The sequence below is a fragment of the Toxotes jaculatrix genome, chromosome 21 (assembly GCF_017976425.1).
Source record: "Toxotes jaculatrix isolate fToxJac2 chromosome 21, fToxJac2.pri, whole genome shotgun sequence".
Classification (NCBI taxonomy): Eukaryota; Metazoa; Chordata; class Actinopteri; family Toxotidae; genus Toxotes; species Toxotes jaculatrix.
In genome coordinates this window covers 11,416,674-11,435,713 of record NC_054414.1, presented here as the reverse complement: position 1 = coordinate 11,435,713, position 19,040 = coordinate 11,416,674, and the positions used below count along the sequence as shown (strand labels likewise).

The 19,040-nt window shown below is 39.7% G+C and overlaps 1 protein-coding gene across 2 annotated transcripts in view; it reads right to left on the bottom strand.

Annotated features, from left to right (window-relative positions):
* LOC121201250 (protocadherin-15-like) overlaps positions 1-19,040 on the bottom strand; it is a 122,491-nt gene that overhangs the window by 11,485 nt on the left and 91,966 nt on the right. Inside the window, exons 29-36 of one of the 2 annotated variants that reach the window (XM_041066999.1) lie at positions 17,700-17,930; positions 17,229-17,317; positions 15,223-15,399; positions 14,540-14,758; positions 12,886-12,894; positions 12,001-12,111; positions 8,978-8,983; positions 6,477-8,055 (exon numbers count right to left, since the gene is read on the bottom strand). In XM_041066999.1, coding sequence (XP_040922933.1) covers positions 6,477-8,055; positions 8,978-8,983; positions 12,001-12,111; positions 12,886-12,894; positions 14,540-14,758; positions 15,223-15,399; positions 17,229-17,317; positions 17,700-17,930 — 2,421 coding nt within the window. Of the gene's footprint in view, positions 1-6,476; positions 8,056-8,977; positions 8,984-12,000; positions 12,112-12,885; positions 12,895-14,539; positions 14,759-15,222; positions 15,400-17,228; positions 17,318-17,699; positions 17,931-19,040 lie in introns of those variants that run through there. The other variant, XM_041067000.1, reaches the window with a different exon arrangement.

The following is a 19,040-nucleotide window of genomic DNA, read 5'->3' as shown; positions in this document are numbered from 1 at the left end:
GCAAATAACTGTCCACCTGCCTTGAAACAGTTTGGCCTCCAGGTAATTCTCAGGTAGTTCTGAAACAGACATTATCTTGTCAGGTGCATTAAAAAAGCCAAAATTTCCTGACAGAAAATTAATGATTTAAAAGGATGGGGAAAAGTCCAAATGTGAGAAATGTCATTTTGACGGTCAGATGTAATAACTTTGAGTTTGAGGGATCAGTGCTTTTTTGGAGTTTTTTATAATCCTAAAAGTATATCATTTTTGTAGTTTCCAAGTCAGTGTCCATAATTGAGGCATGATAGTTTCATAAGCAAAGATGCAGTACTGTAATCGTTATCACAGCATCGCCAGCAAGATAATAATACAACATGACAGCAATGACATTGATTTTTTTTTCTAAATATTTGACCATTTTCTGTGAGAGAGAAGCCTTCGCTGCAGTTTGATTTTTCATTAGCATGAAGCTAGTTAAGGCTGAGGTTAATTACCCTTATAACAAATGAAGACAGAAAACACAAGAGCAAAAGACAATGCTCCCATGCATTTATCAGAGGGTCATAATTAGGTCAGTTAGGCTTGTCAACAAGTGGTTGTAGTCTAGATACATGAATCTAATGGTCACATGTAGCTATTATGATATCCTTTACCATGATATCCTGAAATATAAATTATTTATAAAATTGTTCAAATGTGCAAATGGGCAAATAAGCTTGATACTGGTTGCAGGACTGTCAGATTTCGACTTTTCATAGAAAACCAACTTCAAACAAAGGTAGCAAGGTCTTGCAAGACGATGGAGTTAGAAACTTCAAAAAGTTAGGGAAAAACAAAGCTGGGATTAAAAAAAAAGGATGGAGAAAAAGCCAAAAAGAAAAAAACAAAGAAAAGCAGCCAAAAAGCGCTCTGCCCATGCGTCTTTGCTATGTTGCCAGCGGGATCTGTTGTCATGTGAAACCAAGGTAATGAGCTGGCAAAATGATGATATATCACAGAAGAACAAATGGTGGCTTTTCGAGGACACATCAGTTTCTCCTTTCTGGTATTAGATTGCACATACACACATAGGCACACATTCAAAATGCTGAACCACTAGAGCTTTTCATTAAATAAATTCAGATAAAAATATGTCATTGTGCCTCTTAAACACACGCAGACACACACTTCGAGTATTTTGAAATTGTAGCCTTTCATTCGCCATCAAAACGTCGTTGTCAAAGAAAGAGTTTGCTTCAAAAAGACAAGATTATCTGGTTAAATAAGGGTGATGGGTAGATGCACTCATGGACAGATGAGCGGATGAATAGACATGATTGTATGAGTAATAAATGGAAGGATAAGTGGATGAATATATAGATGAAAAGGCTGGGTTTTGGGTGATCTACAGGTTAGAATGAAATAGTCCTTATCACCATTACAGAGTGTGTAAATGTGTGTATACTCTCCAGATTAAAGCTGCCAGCTGTATGTGCCTTGCATTGTGTGTAGTATGGTGTAAATCTGTGTGTGTGTGTTTGTGTGAGTGTATGTGGATAAGTCTATCTCTGTGTCCTTGTTGCTCTGACAGACACATTATTAGGTCCTCTCCAGACAAAAACACACAGACACACACACACAGAGAGCTATCTGATCTCCGTCACACACATACACACATCAGACATGATTGACTCCCGCTCTTTGTGTCCTCTCCACCTTGTCTTGCAGGTGTATGAGAAACAGGAGGAGAGAAATATTATTAGCTCTTAAAGAACACACTCAGACTATGACACCCAATAATAATCTTTTCTTCTCCCTTCTATTTTCTTTCTACACTTTGTCTCTCGCTCCTCTCATAGAGCTACTGTAGCTCCCTCGCCCTTTGCACTGTCACTCCTCCACTCATTTGTCTTTTTTCCTTTTTCTCCTACCTGTTTCATTCTCTCTTCCTATTTTAGCCTTTTCTCTCTCCTCGTCTAACTTTCTCTCTCATTTTCTCATATATTCTAGCATCGAAAATAAATTCAGGTCTGTTCACATTTCCAGAAAAAGACCCTCTGAGGGAAAATAAACCACCAGTCAAGAAGATACTCCTTTGTAGTGTAAATGCGGTGAAAGTCGACTACCTTTGCAAACAAATGGCCATTTATTTTAGCTTTACACAGTGTCCCAGGAAAACAGTGGTCCTCTTTACATTATATTTATCCACCACATATTAAATATAGTAAACTTCATTTGGCATTTCCTTACTAAATCTACACAAAGCTTACCTGATAATTAGTAATCAGTGAATTCTCGTTTCCTTTCACTTCATTGTGTTCATGTTAGCCCATTTCTTGTTAGGGTAAGGAGTATTTTGTATTGTCCTATCCAGTCAGTAGCAATGGCATATATTCTTGCCAACAGCATTTTCAATCAGCACACAGAACCAACTGCCAAGAAATTTGTTGATTTATGAGTCATTTTTGTTGAGTCACAACAAGATGTACAACAGCGCCATTTTTGTAGCTAAGCAGCTATGTGAGAAGATTTCTGAATCCTGCCTGATTGGTCAAATATTTCTTCAGCCAGCTGAAATGGCCGTCAATGGTCACAACACCAGATCTGCGTGAATCACCGAACAAATCAGAAGAGCGGGCGGCACAGGCCCAAAGTCTGGAACCAGCCTGACGCTGAGCAAATTTTTCACTAAATTACAAAAAACACTACAACCCTTTTGTTACATCTGTATAGTTCCTTAGCCAGCACAAAACGTGTGCAACCGGTCACACAGATGCTGGTAGACACACACTGAGCTGAAATAATCGCCACTTACTACAGCATATTGTCATTTTCTTTGCTGCAACTCATGGCTATTTACTGCTTCAATGACCCACATTTGCCCATGATGAGCTTTCCTATTGCAAGGATCAAACTCTGACTTTACAATAACATGACAGATGCTCTCGCACCATGTCTCAGATCTCTGTTTCTCAATTTGGTTTCAATTAAATGCAGTCTACCTTTTGCCGGATGTTGAAAACAATAGATATTCCCATACATGTCAAGAGATGTCTGTTTTCTAGCAATAAGAACTGAAAGAGCAAAAGCAGAATCTGTCTTTGGGACAATGAAGACACCGTGCATGTGTGTGTGTGCGTGTAATGACATGCAGCACACTGAGGTTGAAAGCTAATCTTAACATAAAACATTTCCAAAGCAGTCAGCTGAAACAGTAGCACTGCCTGCAACCTGTTGCAAAAATGCTGCTGTGTTTGTGTGTACCTGTTAACACTGTTTATTCCCAATAGTCTGTGTTTTTGCTTTGGGTATATGGATTGAGCCTTTTATAAAATCACGTCATGACAACAAGAGGTTAATAGCTTGTGATTTTGTGCATGAACACATTGTTGAACAATTGCAAAGGCTGTGAATGTGTCTCTAAACCAGCTCATTCTGTCCTCTAACATAACAAGTCCAAAATGTTCCTCAAGATGTGTTTGTTTTGTATCTGACTGTAGAAGAACTCTCATAATGTCATCGCTTGATAACCAGAGGTATGACTATCAGGGTTTGTTGTATTTGGCTGTGTATTGTGATTTGATCCAATTGCCCAGACATGATCATCACTGACGTGCTAGTCTTGCGGGACTGACGTGATTCTGTCACTTCATAATGACAATATGCGTCGGGAGACAACTTGTTGAAACTGTGTAAGCGAATGGCAGAGAAATCTGCTGCTGACAGAGCTACAATCACAAGATTTTATTCCACATCACAAGAGATTCTCACAAGAAATTTTACACATTTTTAAAGCAGCGTCAGTGTTCCAAAGGCAGGTACTTCTTTCCATATCAGATTTACTGCAGCTGCGAAGGGCAGCGGTCAAATTACAGACTGCAGATGAGACAGACATGTCATTCCTTTAACTGCGGGTATTTCATTACAGGAAAGGGAAGGACCTGACATATCTTTCAAGCAGTTACAGATAACATTCCTAGTAAGAATATCATGTTAAACTCAGAATAGAGTGTGACATTATCGCAATACAAAAATCTATATTTTGATGTCATTCAAATGTGCATAAGATGGAAAAGAGATGTATGTCAAAGAGAAAGAGGCAAAACCCAACATACAGGACAGTGGCTTACACTGCATGTTGTGCAGAGAGATGTTATGCACTATAACTTGTTGGGTAATTTTTATAAGTAGAGTACTTTTCTGGCACAGTTATATCAAGAAAAAACAACTGCACAGACATTGCCTCTGTCAGTCAGTAAATGAGCCACTTTGCACGTGCAGATAGTGCTGCTTCTGCTAATGTAAACATGACATAGGATAGGAGATTGTGGTCAGTATGCTTATTACTAATGAGGATAATTTACTGAAGTATCTAACTGTACAGGCTAATGTAAAGGGGCAACTTCTACAGTTGTTAATATTTCAGCACTGAGGCAATAGGTGCAGGGCGGACAACATCAATAAACCTGTACACTTAGTTAGCACCACATATTTTATTGAGAAATATGTCTCATGTTCATGGCCTTTTTGTATTGTTTATATTAATCTTTTGCCAGTAAGTACCTGCACAATGACAACAGAAACCTCTAGAAAAAAAATCATAAAAATTTAGCACATATCTTGAATAAAAATATCACTACATAAATGTTTTAGAAATATTTCCACTGTACCTATGCAGCCACCTACATATTAACATTATTTCGTCTCCTTGAAAGAAACACCTTGTGGAACATTAAAAGACAATGCAGGACCACTATCAATGCAAAGATAATGCAGGACCAAGGGGAGAAGACACAATTAACTAAAGACAATGAAAATGAGAGTTAATGGAAAACAGAGGAAAACAGAAAGACAAACCTTTGTGCAAACCTTTCGGAGCTAAGAATCAATACTAGGGAACTAGAGACAAATGAGTATGTATAAAATATGACAACAAACTAACAACTAAATCGCATTTTTAATTTGGAGTGAGTTTGTTATTAAACATGTCTTTACGTATTGATATAAAAATATACATACTGCGCTTTAACACAAATTAATAACAAATATGGAAAGATGTTTTAAGACAGCAGCCCACTGATAGGAATAGATAGATCCATCCATCCATCCATTTTCTCTACCACTTGATCCGTCAGGGTCATGAGGGAGCTGGAGCCTATCCCAGCTGACTACAGGCGAGAGGTGGACTAGTCGCCAGTCAATCGCAGGGCCGACACACAAAGACAGACAACCACACACGCACACACTCAGACCTAGGGGCAATGTAGTGTATTTAACCTAATGTGTGCTAATTAACCTGGAAACTGGAGACGACATTGCTAACCACTTCACTACTGGAACAGATAGATGTGATATGTAATTATACAGAGAAAAGAACCTGTGATTTTAGAGGCTAAGTGTAAGTAAGTGTCACAGCACTAGCTAACAGTGAAGATTGATGAAATGAGATGGAGAGTGAAACCCAAGTGTGACACAGATCATGTCACTGTCGAAGTCTTGTAACAGGTGAAATACTGTAGGAAACCTTATCCATGCAAAGAAAATACAAGCAATCCGTGTCAAACACAGTTCAATCCAAGCTGGCAGGTTTAACAATGTTCTTCACTCCTCTGATTGATTTTTCATTACACAGTCTGTACATCTTGAAGCAACCAGTTTAGAAACCCGGGGAGTGTGTGCTGAAGTCATCCTAAACTTGTTCTCAGGCTTTCACAACACCAAGTGGGCCCATCAACAATGTCTTGTCAAATTTCTTTAAGAAAGACACTGACCATAGCTGACTGATCATAATTACTTTGCGAGGATGTAAAATGTTAATGACAGTAGTCAAACTGAAAGTTACCCAGGAAACATTTCACAGCTCCCATCTGCAGTTCTTTAAGCCAGTTTTCCTGTGTGTTAATTAAAGAACAAGTCCTGCAAACAGTATTTGGGGGGGGGGCTAAAATAATGGCAGAGGCAGAAAATGAGTAATCCCCCCAAACAGTTACTTTTATGTTATAGTTGGAGCAAGGATTTTGAATTATATATAAGAGTTCAGGTTCACTGAGATGGGGACACAAATTAAAAAATGGACTTAACCTGTTAACCTGATTATCATTTCCTCCTCGTGTTTCACCACTCCCTTAATCCGTCTCTCTTCTTGTAATAGTCAAAGAAAAGTAGAATAAAGTAACAGAGTGGAAGCCCTTTTCAGCTATTACATGACTAAATGTATTAGGGCTCTGTAGGACGTGACCTGTCTTGCTGTTCCACCCTATTGCCTTCTCTTTTTCTGTTTGCAGCAAGTATCATTTGAGAGGAGAGGGCGTTTTTTTGTTCTACCCACAGAGTTTATATTAGGTCTAGTTCTTTCTCTTTTCTTTCTTTTCTTATGTAGAAAACATGAAGTCATGTTGGAAGAAATGATCCCACTGTGCTATTTTGAGCATCAGTCCCTTGACAGCTCTGTGGGAACTACGCAACAACGTTAAGAAATTCCCCTCTGTGTGCTTTCCATATCAGAAAGGCAAAGGCTAGAGCATTGTTGACTGAGAGGGGAATCGTTTCTCAAGTTCTTCCACGATGGAGTTCATGTTTGGGTTGGGTTGAATTTGTGGAGGTGGAGGATCATCTCCTCCTCCACCTCCTTCTCTACCTCCCTCATCTCCCTCCCCTCCTCCTCCGGCTGCTAATGCATCCAAGGAGTCGAGAGAATCAAGAGAATCCATGGAGGCGCGGCTCTTCATGACCTTTTTGAGCGGGATCTGTTTCTGATCTATCTGACTGAACATGTTGGCAACAGACTTCTCAATATCCGCAATGTTTTGGATGTTCTTTAAGATTCCCTTCAACTCTTTTCTGGGAGGTTCAGGCTCCACGGGGAGGGGCGGAGGTGGCGGTCTGAGGGATACAGGCCGCAGAGCTGGTGCCTCAGCAAGTGATGGGAGGACAAAGGTGGACGGATGCAGAAGTGAGGGTGACAAAGGAGGGGGGAGAGGTGGAGGTGGGGGTGGTGGGGGAGGAGGAGGAGGAGCCTGCTTTTCTGTGTGGTTGGAGTGAGATGAAGAAGGAGGGAGAGGAGGAGGGGAAGAAGGATGGTGTGGAGGAGGAGACGTGGGAGGCGGTGGAGGTGGTGGGGATAGAGGTGGTGGTGGTGGTGGAGGAGTTGAAGGGGGATCAGGGATAACCTCTAAATGGACCTGAAGTCTGTCATCTGCGCTTTGATTTCCTGTTAAATTTGCTCCAAAGCGCCGCAGCACAGGAGGAGTTGGCTTGTGACTTGGTGGAGGGGTTCCTCCGTCACTTTGGGTGACGATGATACTCGGGGGACCCTCTTTAGTCTGAGCAATTGGAACGTTATGGGTAGGGCTGTGCTTGTGATGTTGGGGAGACTCCGGGAAAACAGAAAGTAGAAGATCAGGTGACAAAGATCCTCGCGAATCCCTGTTTTGCCTTTGTCTCATTTCTTGGAGCGCCTGTTGCTCAAACTGTCTGGCTTGCTCTTTGACTGTCAGCTTAGGTTCCAGACTTGGGCTCCCCATCAGGTCTGAATCCAACCCACGGTCAAATCCTGAATCCAGACCGGCATCTTTACTCTCCTTGAATTCTGCCTTAAGAAGCTCTAGCTCCCACTGCACAGGATCCATAACCACTTGGCGTCTCAAAGCGTCATACATCTCTCTTCGATGTAGTCTTGATGGGAGAGTCCAGCTGTGTCCGCCCCCAGATCCCCATCCACTGTCACTGCCACTGTACCCACCGAACCCAACGTCACCTCCAGGGGAGCTGAGCCTCATCCAGGCCTCTCGAAGGCCTTTCCTGGAAGGGGAGAAATTCCCAAGCAGGTCTCTTCTTCTCTGGCTTCTTCCAAGAGTCTCTGGACTACTCAAAGTCCCATCCTCATGGTAGATGGGATTTTTGATAGTCAGGGGATTTTCATCAGAGAGAAAGGTTATGTTGGACTCAGACTTGGGCAGGTTGTTGAGCACCCCTCCGTTTGCAACACATTGACGATGGGCAGCTATCGCACGGGAGGCAAAATCTGAGATCAGACGTTGGCGGTCGCTTTCATCCAAACTGCCGCCATTCCCACCACCACTGTGGTTTGACCGGCTGGTACATGGATTAAGGAAAAAATGAGACAAAAAGATGGAATGAAGGAAGAAATAATGAAAGAATTACAGATAAAATATGAGGGAGAAGAGGGTATGGTGAATCAGAAAGATGTAATTATATGAATCAAAGCTTAATGAAAAGGAAGAAGGAGAGAGGGACTGAAGGAAATTTAAATGAAATTGCAGTAATGCACAGAATGATAAAATGAAATGTTTCATAAAGGGAAGTGGCAACAGAGATGTGCATAAAACCTCGTACAAAAGGGAGGTAAAACAATAGAAAGTCTGCTAGAGCTCTTGTTTGATAAATGAAATGAAGAGAGATGAATGAGGGATGAGAGGAAATGGATGAGGGATCTCAAACCAGGTATAAGTATTTCATTTCTGTGCTGTTTTTACCAGAGGGGCAAGAGATGGAACACTAAAAAAATAGTCTTTAAACACAAAGGGAAAGAATGCTAAAAGATTTTATGGATGCTAAATGATGCTATTGTACCACAGCTATAAACAATGTCAGATCTCTTGGTGCAGTGAGTTCTGACAGCATACACTTTTCTTTCCAATAAAAGACTATATTATATTATATCCTCGTCTTTGGTTGAAGGTGTGCTAATCAGTGAAATCTCTTAGTGTAGTTTGTGACTTTGATGAAACTCTGCAAACTCTTGGTACTCCATGGCATCTTCTATGTCAAGGCAACCAATACAACGTTACCATCGTTCATCACTGATCGCCAAATGCACCATCAACCACAAGCTACACAACTCTGCTCTATTGTCCACCAAAGCATAACTTATCCAGCACACAAAACAATGGTAACCACTGACAAGCACAGACACAAAAACAAAACTAAAGAAAACTGGCACGGCACAGTGTCAGACTAGTCACAGATGTGAAGCAATTTTCAGCTTCCTACTCACTTTTGTCTGTCAGTCATGGATAAAGGTGGATGGATGAGAACCGGAGAAGACAGACATCAGTCAACATGAGAACAGGAAAAGTGGAGTGATGAAATGACAACAAAGAATTACAATAAAATGTTCACAGTGCAGCAAAAAAAAAACCACACAAAAAAAAAAAAACACTGGGATGAAATTTGTCAAATTTTCCACCATGGGATGATTCAGTGCAGTTCTGTGTTATTGCCCTGTTCCACTTTCATGAGACACATTCACACCTGGCGGATGCCTTATCCCATCACAGCCTACTCCTGTCCAAAGGGGGTAAGTACCTTTAACATTTTGGCATTTGTTGAGTGAATGGAGAACATTTCTAACTAATTTTCCACTGCTTGTCTGGGATTACAACCGACACAACTTGATTTGCAACCCTATAGTTGTTAGTTGATAGAAGACTAGACTAGTCCCTATAACATCTGTTAAATACTTAAAACAATATTCCATTTTTTAAAATGTGTATCCATTTTGGAAAACCCATTTGGAGTTAAAATACTGCAGGGTGCAAAAGTTAAAGCATTTTATGCTACAAGGAATTAAAGGATAATAAGTGTTCGGTAATCTTAAAACTATAGTTTATAGTAGCACATTTTCAACATGAGTGTGAATAATTTATATTTTATTTTACTACATATACTGAAAGTGTTAAGCTGTTTTCTGAAATTTGAAATTAAATGGAAGTCATTATTACTAAAAATTATAGAAAGAAATACAATGGAAAAAAAAACATCAATAAATAATCAATAAAACATATCACTATTGAAACAGCACAAATTATGGCAATAATGTGCTATATTGGTAAATAACATGACTTTTAATTTAACTTAAAAAAAACATGATTCATTTAATGTGCTGCTAATAATAAGTGAAAGAACACTTAATTTCCATAAGTAATTGAAAACAGACATTAAAACCCAAGTCTGTCAAGAGAACAGCCAAAGGTAATTAAAAGGAGAAGAAATGCCTTGAAAATCAGTCTACTGAGCAGTTTGATAATGGACCTTAATTATGAATGTGCAAACTTTTCCACTTTGCCAGGTTTTATACTCTTTGGGGATTATTTAGTCCCCTACACTGCAGTGATACAGAGCATACGCACATACGAGTATTACACAAGAAACACCAAACACACACACACACACCAACGACCCAACACACACAAAAGACCTTCCCCACCACAATTAAACATGCTCTGCAGCTTATCAATAGAATTAATTATCGCCAAGGGTGGTCTTGATAAATTACGGGCTGCATTTATTTCAATTATCTCATATCCAAGTTCATTTCCGCACACATTTTTCAGAGAATCATTTGGGCCGGTTAGTCTCACATGCACACACACACACACACACACACACACACACACACACACACACACACACACACACACACACACACACACACACACACACACACACACACATATAAAAGCACACACTCTTACACATTTGGAAATCCCTTGTTGTCATTTGGAGATAGCTCCAACCATCTCGCGTATGAATTGCTCTCATGTTAATGCGAGTGGGGAGGCATATCAAGGACAGACAGGAAACCGGTGATGCATGTAATGCCGATAAGAGTTCCTCTCAAGTTCTTCTTAACGCTCCAGTAAGGAATTATTGCACTATGTGTGTATTGCCTTGAGTGAGTTTGTGCGTATGTGTGTGGTTGTGAAAACTTTGAGATAAAAGTTAATACGATGCCTCTACATACAGTCACTATTAGACTATTTGTTTAACCAAGCCAACACGTATCAAACCAGCAGAAATTGGCAAGAGGACATATTACTACAGTAAGTGGTGAAGAGAATATGACTAAATTGCATAATAATTCACAACTCAGCGAGGCAGCATAGAGAAGAGGAGCAAAAATGCCCTCCAACACTGATAGGAGATGTAGGAAAGAATTAATAATCAGTAAAAGTAATTTCTCCATAATTACCAAAAAGCTTGTTTGTATTGCCTCAGTTTTCTGGATCTTGTCCATGGCATTATGATTAGCAGAACCTCAAAACAAACCAAATATTGTGCAAAACAAAATATTCATAAAACTCATGTTAGAATCTCTTGTGAAGGTTCATCGAGAAAAAGGTCATCCTTAGAGGATTCATCTGGAGGAAATCACTGCAAATAAAACATATATGTTTTACTTGAGATTACAGTGATTACAGAGTTATTGAAAGCCACCAATCGATGAAAATCTTGAAGTGCACTTGAGAGGCTGCACTCAAAGTGAATACTGTTCCGTGGGTAGATCACTGACCTTCATTTATCTTTTGTATTGTGAAGACATTGGTATGCATTACAACAGGGGAAACTGACAAGGAAAACGCTGAATGTCACTGAACTTTTGTGAAGATAAAATTGCCGGGTTTATCTACAGCTGTTAATGCATTCAAAAATCAGAGCTTTGCTTGGTGTTGGTCTGATGTGGGGTTACAAGTCTCTGCTTGATTAATCCAAGATTGTGTCGCCTCTGCATAATGTCAGTTTCTGTGGCCGCTGCGACATGTGAAAATGATGGAAATGTCTCTAGACTACAACAAAAGCTCTAAAGGCCACATTCACAAATGTGACACAGGTGTAATCTATTTGGTCGCATCGTAAGGTGTGAGACCCCTTTGTGTGTGGCTTTATTATTAAGTAAATTATATTCAAATATTCAGATTTTTTATTCTTGCCTTCTCATTTTTAATGCATGGAGATGAAATTTGGGGAAAATATGGGATTTATGCTTGACCTTACCTTTGTGAATAATAGCTTTACTTTGCAGAGACTCGAGGCTGCAGGTATATTTGCATTTTCCATAGCAAATTTAAAATGCAGGGAGATGTAATGTTGTGGGACTGACTGCATGTGCGGACACCACAAAGCTCCCAGAGCGGGAAAAGGCACACTGCCAAAGGCTGGAGTTTAACAGCCACAGAAATGTGAGTTAATGCCTCTGTTTTGGCTCATCAGTGTAAATGCCTTTCACACTTCACTTACATGGCGTTGTCACCCAGCTCTTCATACAGGTTGTTGGCAGTGCCTCCGCCAGGTTTGCCTGTTGGTAGTGCCATCTGGATACGGGCTGTTTTGGCACACTCTGCTTGGCGTCTGGACGCAGCAGAGAGGAAACACAGAGTTGGATATCTAAAGTTAGAGTAAAATCCAGACCTCGAAAAGAAAAATGGTCATAATACGGGCAGGAGGACTTAAAAATTCTCTTTGTCCAAAAGGTCTAAGGTCTTAAGGCAGCCACCAGTACATCCATTTCTATCTGTTCACTTAAGCAAGTCCTCAGGTCAGCTACTCCTATTCTTGATCTGACATTCAGTAAGGAAGAGGTACTCTTCTGTTTTCCCTTACATATCTCACTAATGCATGAACATTGTGGTCATCAAATGTGCACTGTCGACCACAATGTCCGACCCTATTTACTGATGTGTTTACCATAGATCTAAATGCAGATGTCAGTATAGACTTTAGTCACTATTTTTATTGCAACTCTAGCAAGTTGAGAAGTCTTTGTGACTGAAGCTCCTGACATCTGTGCCCCAACTCTGAACCCTCTTAGTTACTTAGATCTTTTCTTCTTGAAATCTTGATACAAAATCAGAATCAAATGGGCCTGCTCAGCAACACACAGTTACACACACACACACACATGCACACACACTCTAATAAAAGCATTGGCTGTGGACATTTACTGATTCCATGTCCCTCAGGATTCATTTGTTTGATTGTCCGCTGTCCTTTCTGTTTCACTACCCTTCCTGGTCTCATCCATTTTATTGTCCAATGAAAGTCAACAGATTAATCAGAATGAAACGTGTTTAAGACAGACATGACATTAATATTTTAGCATGGGAATATGAAAGCGATACTTACTCTTTGAATCTGGTGGTGTACGACAGATGCAGCAGATGAGAGACAGAGAAAGAGAGCGAATGATTAGTGACTGTTTGGGCCATAAATCACACAGTACGTCTTGTTAGCCAAGTTTACTTATTGCAGTTTACAAGCAAAGTCAGACAATTGGTCTTCATTACAGTCATTTAACAACAGTGACTAGTAATTATTATGCTTATGATTACTACGCTGTTTTTCTTTCTTGAAATCTCCTCTCCACTCCTCAGCCTGTCATTTGTCTCTCTTTCTCAGCAGGATGAGAAGCTCTCTTCAAAATGCACTGATCCAGTTTAAATGTGTGTGCGCGCCTGTTTATGTGTGCTTGGGAGATGGATGAAATTAATAGCCTTTCACGGTAGTTAGCTAAACAAACTATTAGAATTGGCACTGTGGGACAGGCTGCCATGCTGAATCATCTAAAGAAGTGACTGGCCCAGGTGATAAAATGATAAATGGTGCTAAAGGACGTCCGGTGGGAGAGACTGTTAGCTTTGTCTATTTATCTGACTGTCTGCGTGTTCTTAAAAGATAAGAAGAATGTTTTATAGATTACTCTTCCTATTTGAAGTCAAATTCTTCTTTTTAGACTGATGTGTTCTAAGGACCTAAATTCATACATTAATTTATATATTATAATTCAAGTATAGTGGCTGGTAGTAGCATTTACATGAGTGGCTAGAATGCTTAACCCAGAAATCACACCAGTGCTACACAAGTTATTTAATTTCAGTGGCTGGATGTTGCTGTTTTTAGCAAATTTTATCCAAACACTAGTAAATAGTGCATTTGTTTTCAGCTGTGGATCAATACACAGACAGAGAACTAATGAGTATTTATGGCACCAGGGGGACAGTGTATGTAGGACCTACTTCAATGAAACTACAGTTCCCATGTTCACCATTATGAGGAAACAATGGTGGTCTATGGCACAGAGGAAGAGCTATGTGAGGTGTTTACTGTTAGTTGGATCAGTTCACTGTTCATTTTGATCATTTCATGGGATTTGTTGATAAAAATAACAGTATATAATATACTTATTCTTAAAACACAAGCCCAAGCTTCTACAGCATTATTCAGTCTAAGCCAGGGGTCGGCAACCTAAAATACTCAAAGAGTCATTTGGACCGTCTCAAAGAAAACACCTGGAGCCACAAAACTCTTTTGACATCTAACATCTAACACTGCATACATCGTTTTTTTTTTTACCTGTATGCTGTGGATAAAAATCTGTAGTGTGTTGCAGTTATGAAATCAGTGAACTGCTACAGAGAACACGAAATTTTATTTCTGCATGTAACAAAAACATTTTGAACTCCGAAAAAAAGACGCTTGGTTGATGGTTACTTTCAAATAAAATACTCAGTGTCTATTTGAGTCCTCCTCGTATTTATGAAATAAAAATCCAAACTTAAACAATTATTTTATTTTCTACCTGCGGTGAACCAAAAATGCTGTATGCTGGATGAAAGAGCCACATGCGGCTCTGGAGCCGCGGGTTGCTGACCCCTGGTCTAAGCTGTCCCTGATCAAAGGGTCTTACTCCTGAAATGTAAAAAAACCAAAAAAAACCCCAAAAAAAAAAAAAAGAAAAAAAAAAAAGAAAAAACAAAAACAACACATATCTCCTACTTACTGTCTGTAGGTGATAATGACGATCAGTATGGCAGGGACACAACAGATGATGATAATGACCGCCAGGGCCAACAGCGCCCCCTCTGTGTAGCCTACAGTCTGCACAGCTTTCTTTACGCTGGTCACCACTTCGGGGGTTCGGATCTCCAGAATCCGTCCACCAGGAGGGAGGAAGGGCTGAAACTCTTTGTTGATGTCCAGGAGTTTACCATCGAGAAACCTTGGGATGAGAAACACAAAGATGTGACTGAGACCATGCATATCTGCCAATAAGCGCTGCATATTAAGCTCTATTACTTGGCCAATTTCACACTAAGATCACACAAACACATGCCCACCCACTTGTGCTGTTATACTTAGAAATCTATTTAGTAGTTTTCTATTTGTGTGCATTTCCAAACTCCTCGCCTTTAGTGACTCATAGCCAGAAAGAGGCCTGACAAAGTTTAGTAAGTAACTTTTCTTTGTGTTTGGATAGGCTGCCAGAGAGTACAAGACTGACTTCAATGAAATACCTGAAAAACTGTGTGAATGGCAGCACTCCAAAAAACTAACTGAAACCAATTAATTTAGGAATAACTTAATTGCGATGTAATTTAGGTTAGGGCCTGTCCCATTCTATGATATAAAGCGTTTGGAGAGCTGCCATTTTACTTTTCATGGATTTGCTGGCAAAGTTCTTACTTATAGAGCTCCTGTCTAGATACGGCTCTGTTTGTCAGAGGGTCGATGGCGTAAATCATGAGGTCCGACTTGGTGTAGTCTTCCTGCTGCATTCCATCACCATGACGATGGGGCCCAATGGTTTCCACGACAACCTTTGCTCCCGGTATCTGATCCTGGACGTAGTGCTCCAAAATACTGAGGATTAAAAAAAAAAATTTGGATTTTGATTGATGGGATCACGTTATTTTAACTCCCACATGATACCGACATGGCACACACACACACACACACACACACACACACACACACACACACACACACACACACACACACACACACATACAGACACACAATTACATTGCATGTATATGTTATAATAAAATACACCTCTGTGGGCACAAGCGTGTAGCTAGACAGAGGTAAATACAAAGCCCTCACTGACTCCAGTCACATCTCACACCAAACAGACACACAAACCACACATACATTTTTTTCCCGAGCCTGTCAGCTAGGCACACTCGTGCTGTGCAATATTGATTTCTGTCCCCCAAGAAACACCTGCTCAAAGCAGGAATGGTCCCGCTAAGGTGTGTGTGTGTGTGTGTGTGTGTGTGTGTATAAAAGAGAGAGAAAGGGAGTGAGGCAGAGAGAAAAGATGGTAAGTGCTTCAAAACATCATTATCACATTATACTGTATGTGTGAGGCAAAAGGCAGCAGCAACCTGACTGAGCTGCAGTACAGTGTTTGTGTGTGTCAGTGCAGAATGGCCCACTGGTGAGTGTGTACATGGTAGAAATATTATATTGTAAAATGAATAATGCCTTTTGTGTTTAATATTTACACCTTGTGTTTCTTAAAATGAATGAAAATACACTTGGAAGAGTGTGGAGGGAGATAACTTGATTCAAGCAAATTCCTGAAACAAGCTGAGGTCTCATTAGAGCAAAGTCAGATCACCTCATATTTAAGCTGTCACTGTGGTGTGGATAAGGTAATTTCATTTCAGGACTCAAGCCCCAAATGTTTTGAACATAACGTGCCATAATTTAAACAGTGTGTATTGCCTTCAAGAGAAAGTTGAGGCAGGATTGAGAGGAGCCAGCAAAAAATATGTCCCTGTCCCTATACTGTTATACAAGGACAGCCCTGGATGTCACTGACTCATAAAAGCGACTTTAAATTTCAATGCAGACAACTATACTGTAAATATAATAAAATATATAATTAAGTACTGCACATCTATATCCACAGCTTGTCCTTCAGTTTATTTATTACATCAATAAGGCCATTGTTTGCTCTTTAACTGGTGGTCTGATGCCTGTTCCTGTTACAGTCCCTGCGTGGGTTCTAGGTCAACACTAGAACATCATTGCCACTTTATTACGATAAAAGTACTATTTTTAAATGCAGTGCTGTTTGTGCTCTTTATCAAGTCTCGTTGATTTCCCCATGGTGGCAATTACAGCTTGAGCTCTTTCCATGGAGACGCACCGTAGCTAAATCAATATGGAGGAAGCACAGACTAGTATAACTGCATAATCTAAAATGGCATCAAATCAAGGTTAAAACTTAATTTCAATACTGTATGAATGTTAATTTGTTTCAGGCTTGCGGTGACAGTGTACATATGGACATCCATCTGTGTTTCTCACCTCCTGTATGTTGTTCCACAGTTCTATGACTTTATTTGATGTGGTTTAATATCAGTGGAGCATTTTTTCCTAACAAAGTCCATTAATAAATGTTATATCAGCAAAGGGTCAATGGTTTAACAGACAAGGTTTTTATGAACAGTCATGCACAATATGATGGTGCGTGTTGAACCCAAATTGCATGTTCTCTAAATAACAGCATCAGTTTACCTCAGAAATGTTACGATTTCTTAACATTTCTAAGTTTGATTCTTATCAGTCAGAATGCCTGCAGTACAGTCATCTTAATGCTATAGATTATTTATTTAGACATTAAAAAAAAAGAAGCGAGAATGATAAAAATACTAAAAAAATCATACAATGTACATTACCTGAGCAGCTTGTCTTTGTTTTTCTCTACATAAGTTGGAGGGACATTTGATACAACCACCTGCATGTCCAGCTGGTTCACGACTGACACCTAGACAACAAGAAAAAAGAAAAAAAGACTAATTTCTACAATTGAATTCAGCTACAAACAGCATGTTCAGATGTGAATTATTTCACAAAATGTTATCAGTTTCTAAATCACTGAAAAAAAAAAGCTTTCCATTGGAAAAGATATAATTTCCAAACATGCTTCAAGCTTGTGCCAATTTGAATTTTTTCAGTCACAGTCACTTATTTATGTACTTCAAGGACGATCTGGGAGCAACCTAAATCCCACTGGAATTTAGTCAAATCAGCTAAACCTAATTTGAAGAAAATGTGTAATAAGATAATAATGAGAATAATAAGATAATAAACTTCCCGTTAAAAATGATTATAAACCTGCCGACATTGCCACAAAAATATACACACACCACTATCTCCGCCTTGCTGCTGTGTCCTTGACCATAGTTGTCCGTAGCAACCACCTCAAACTTAAAATACGACCTCCTCATGTTGCGGTACATGATTGCCGTCTTCACCACACCACTGTATGGTTCGATGACAAAGCCGTCTTTGCTGTCCTTTGTGTCTTTGCCGGCCTGAGGGGGTATGATCAGCCGGTACATCATTGAACTGTAGTTACCAGTGTCTTTGTCCAGAGCCTGGAAAAAGAGGAAAATAAGACTCACTAGAGTGTATCATTATTATAATAATCATCATCATCATAAGACCACCCTAATATCATCCTCATTATTATTATTATTATCATGAAATGTGATCATCATGCATGCAAACAACACTGTGATCAAGTCACTGTTGTTGTTTATCATAATAACCTTTGCTATGATTTCTGATGGTTATAGCTGTGATAGTAACCCCTTTGTCTCCTTATCATCATTATAGCTTTGATTCCAGGTGTTTGAGCAGCTGATCGATACAGGGCACTGACATTTATATCGATTAGTTCAAGTCCTGTATTTCTCACTCACTGAAATCCATATAATATGGCTGCTTTTTCAGGATTATTTTGCTTGCAGGGAAACTTGCTCTGAGACTTTCAGTGCTTGTACTGTTTGATGTAGTACTCTCAATCAGCAGTAGGGGGTAAAGTGGTGCTTTGAGCTGCACGAAGGTCTATTCATCTGTTCTGTCATTCTGGCTATCAAGTCCCTCCCACATTCACACATTCATGCAAAGCTCACATTCACATCCAGACACACACTCAGACAGACATTGATTTATTGCTGGGTCTTTACAAGAAGGGCTGGGAGTACAGACTACAGATTCAGCTCTGAGACACCCACCACATCAAAGGTAACAAAAAAAAAAAGAAGAAGAAGAAACAAAAAAAGTATTTTTCTTGTGGCCAGGAAATAATGAAATAGAGGGAAGGAAGAAAAGAAGAAATAAAGGAAGTAAGGAGGCATACACATAAAAAGCTAAGGGAGGAAGGGAGGACTGAGGGAGGAATAGATGTACAGATCTATTTTTGTGCTCATGGCACAGTTAGGACAAGTTCTCAGCAATACATCAATATCTGAAGTAATATCAACACCTGTTTCAACTGCAATAGCACAGGTGTGGGAGTATAGACCTGAATATTTTCTGTTTTGCCAGGGGTATAGCTGTGTTGAAAATCCATGTGCATGTGACTTCTAAGCAGGTCTACGTTGTGTGGTGTGTTCACTCTGGAAAGTCAGGTACATTTAAAACAGTCAGTATGGAAACACAAAACCCTGGATTTTTGAGTTGAGTTCACAGCTGTGAAAAAG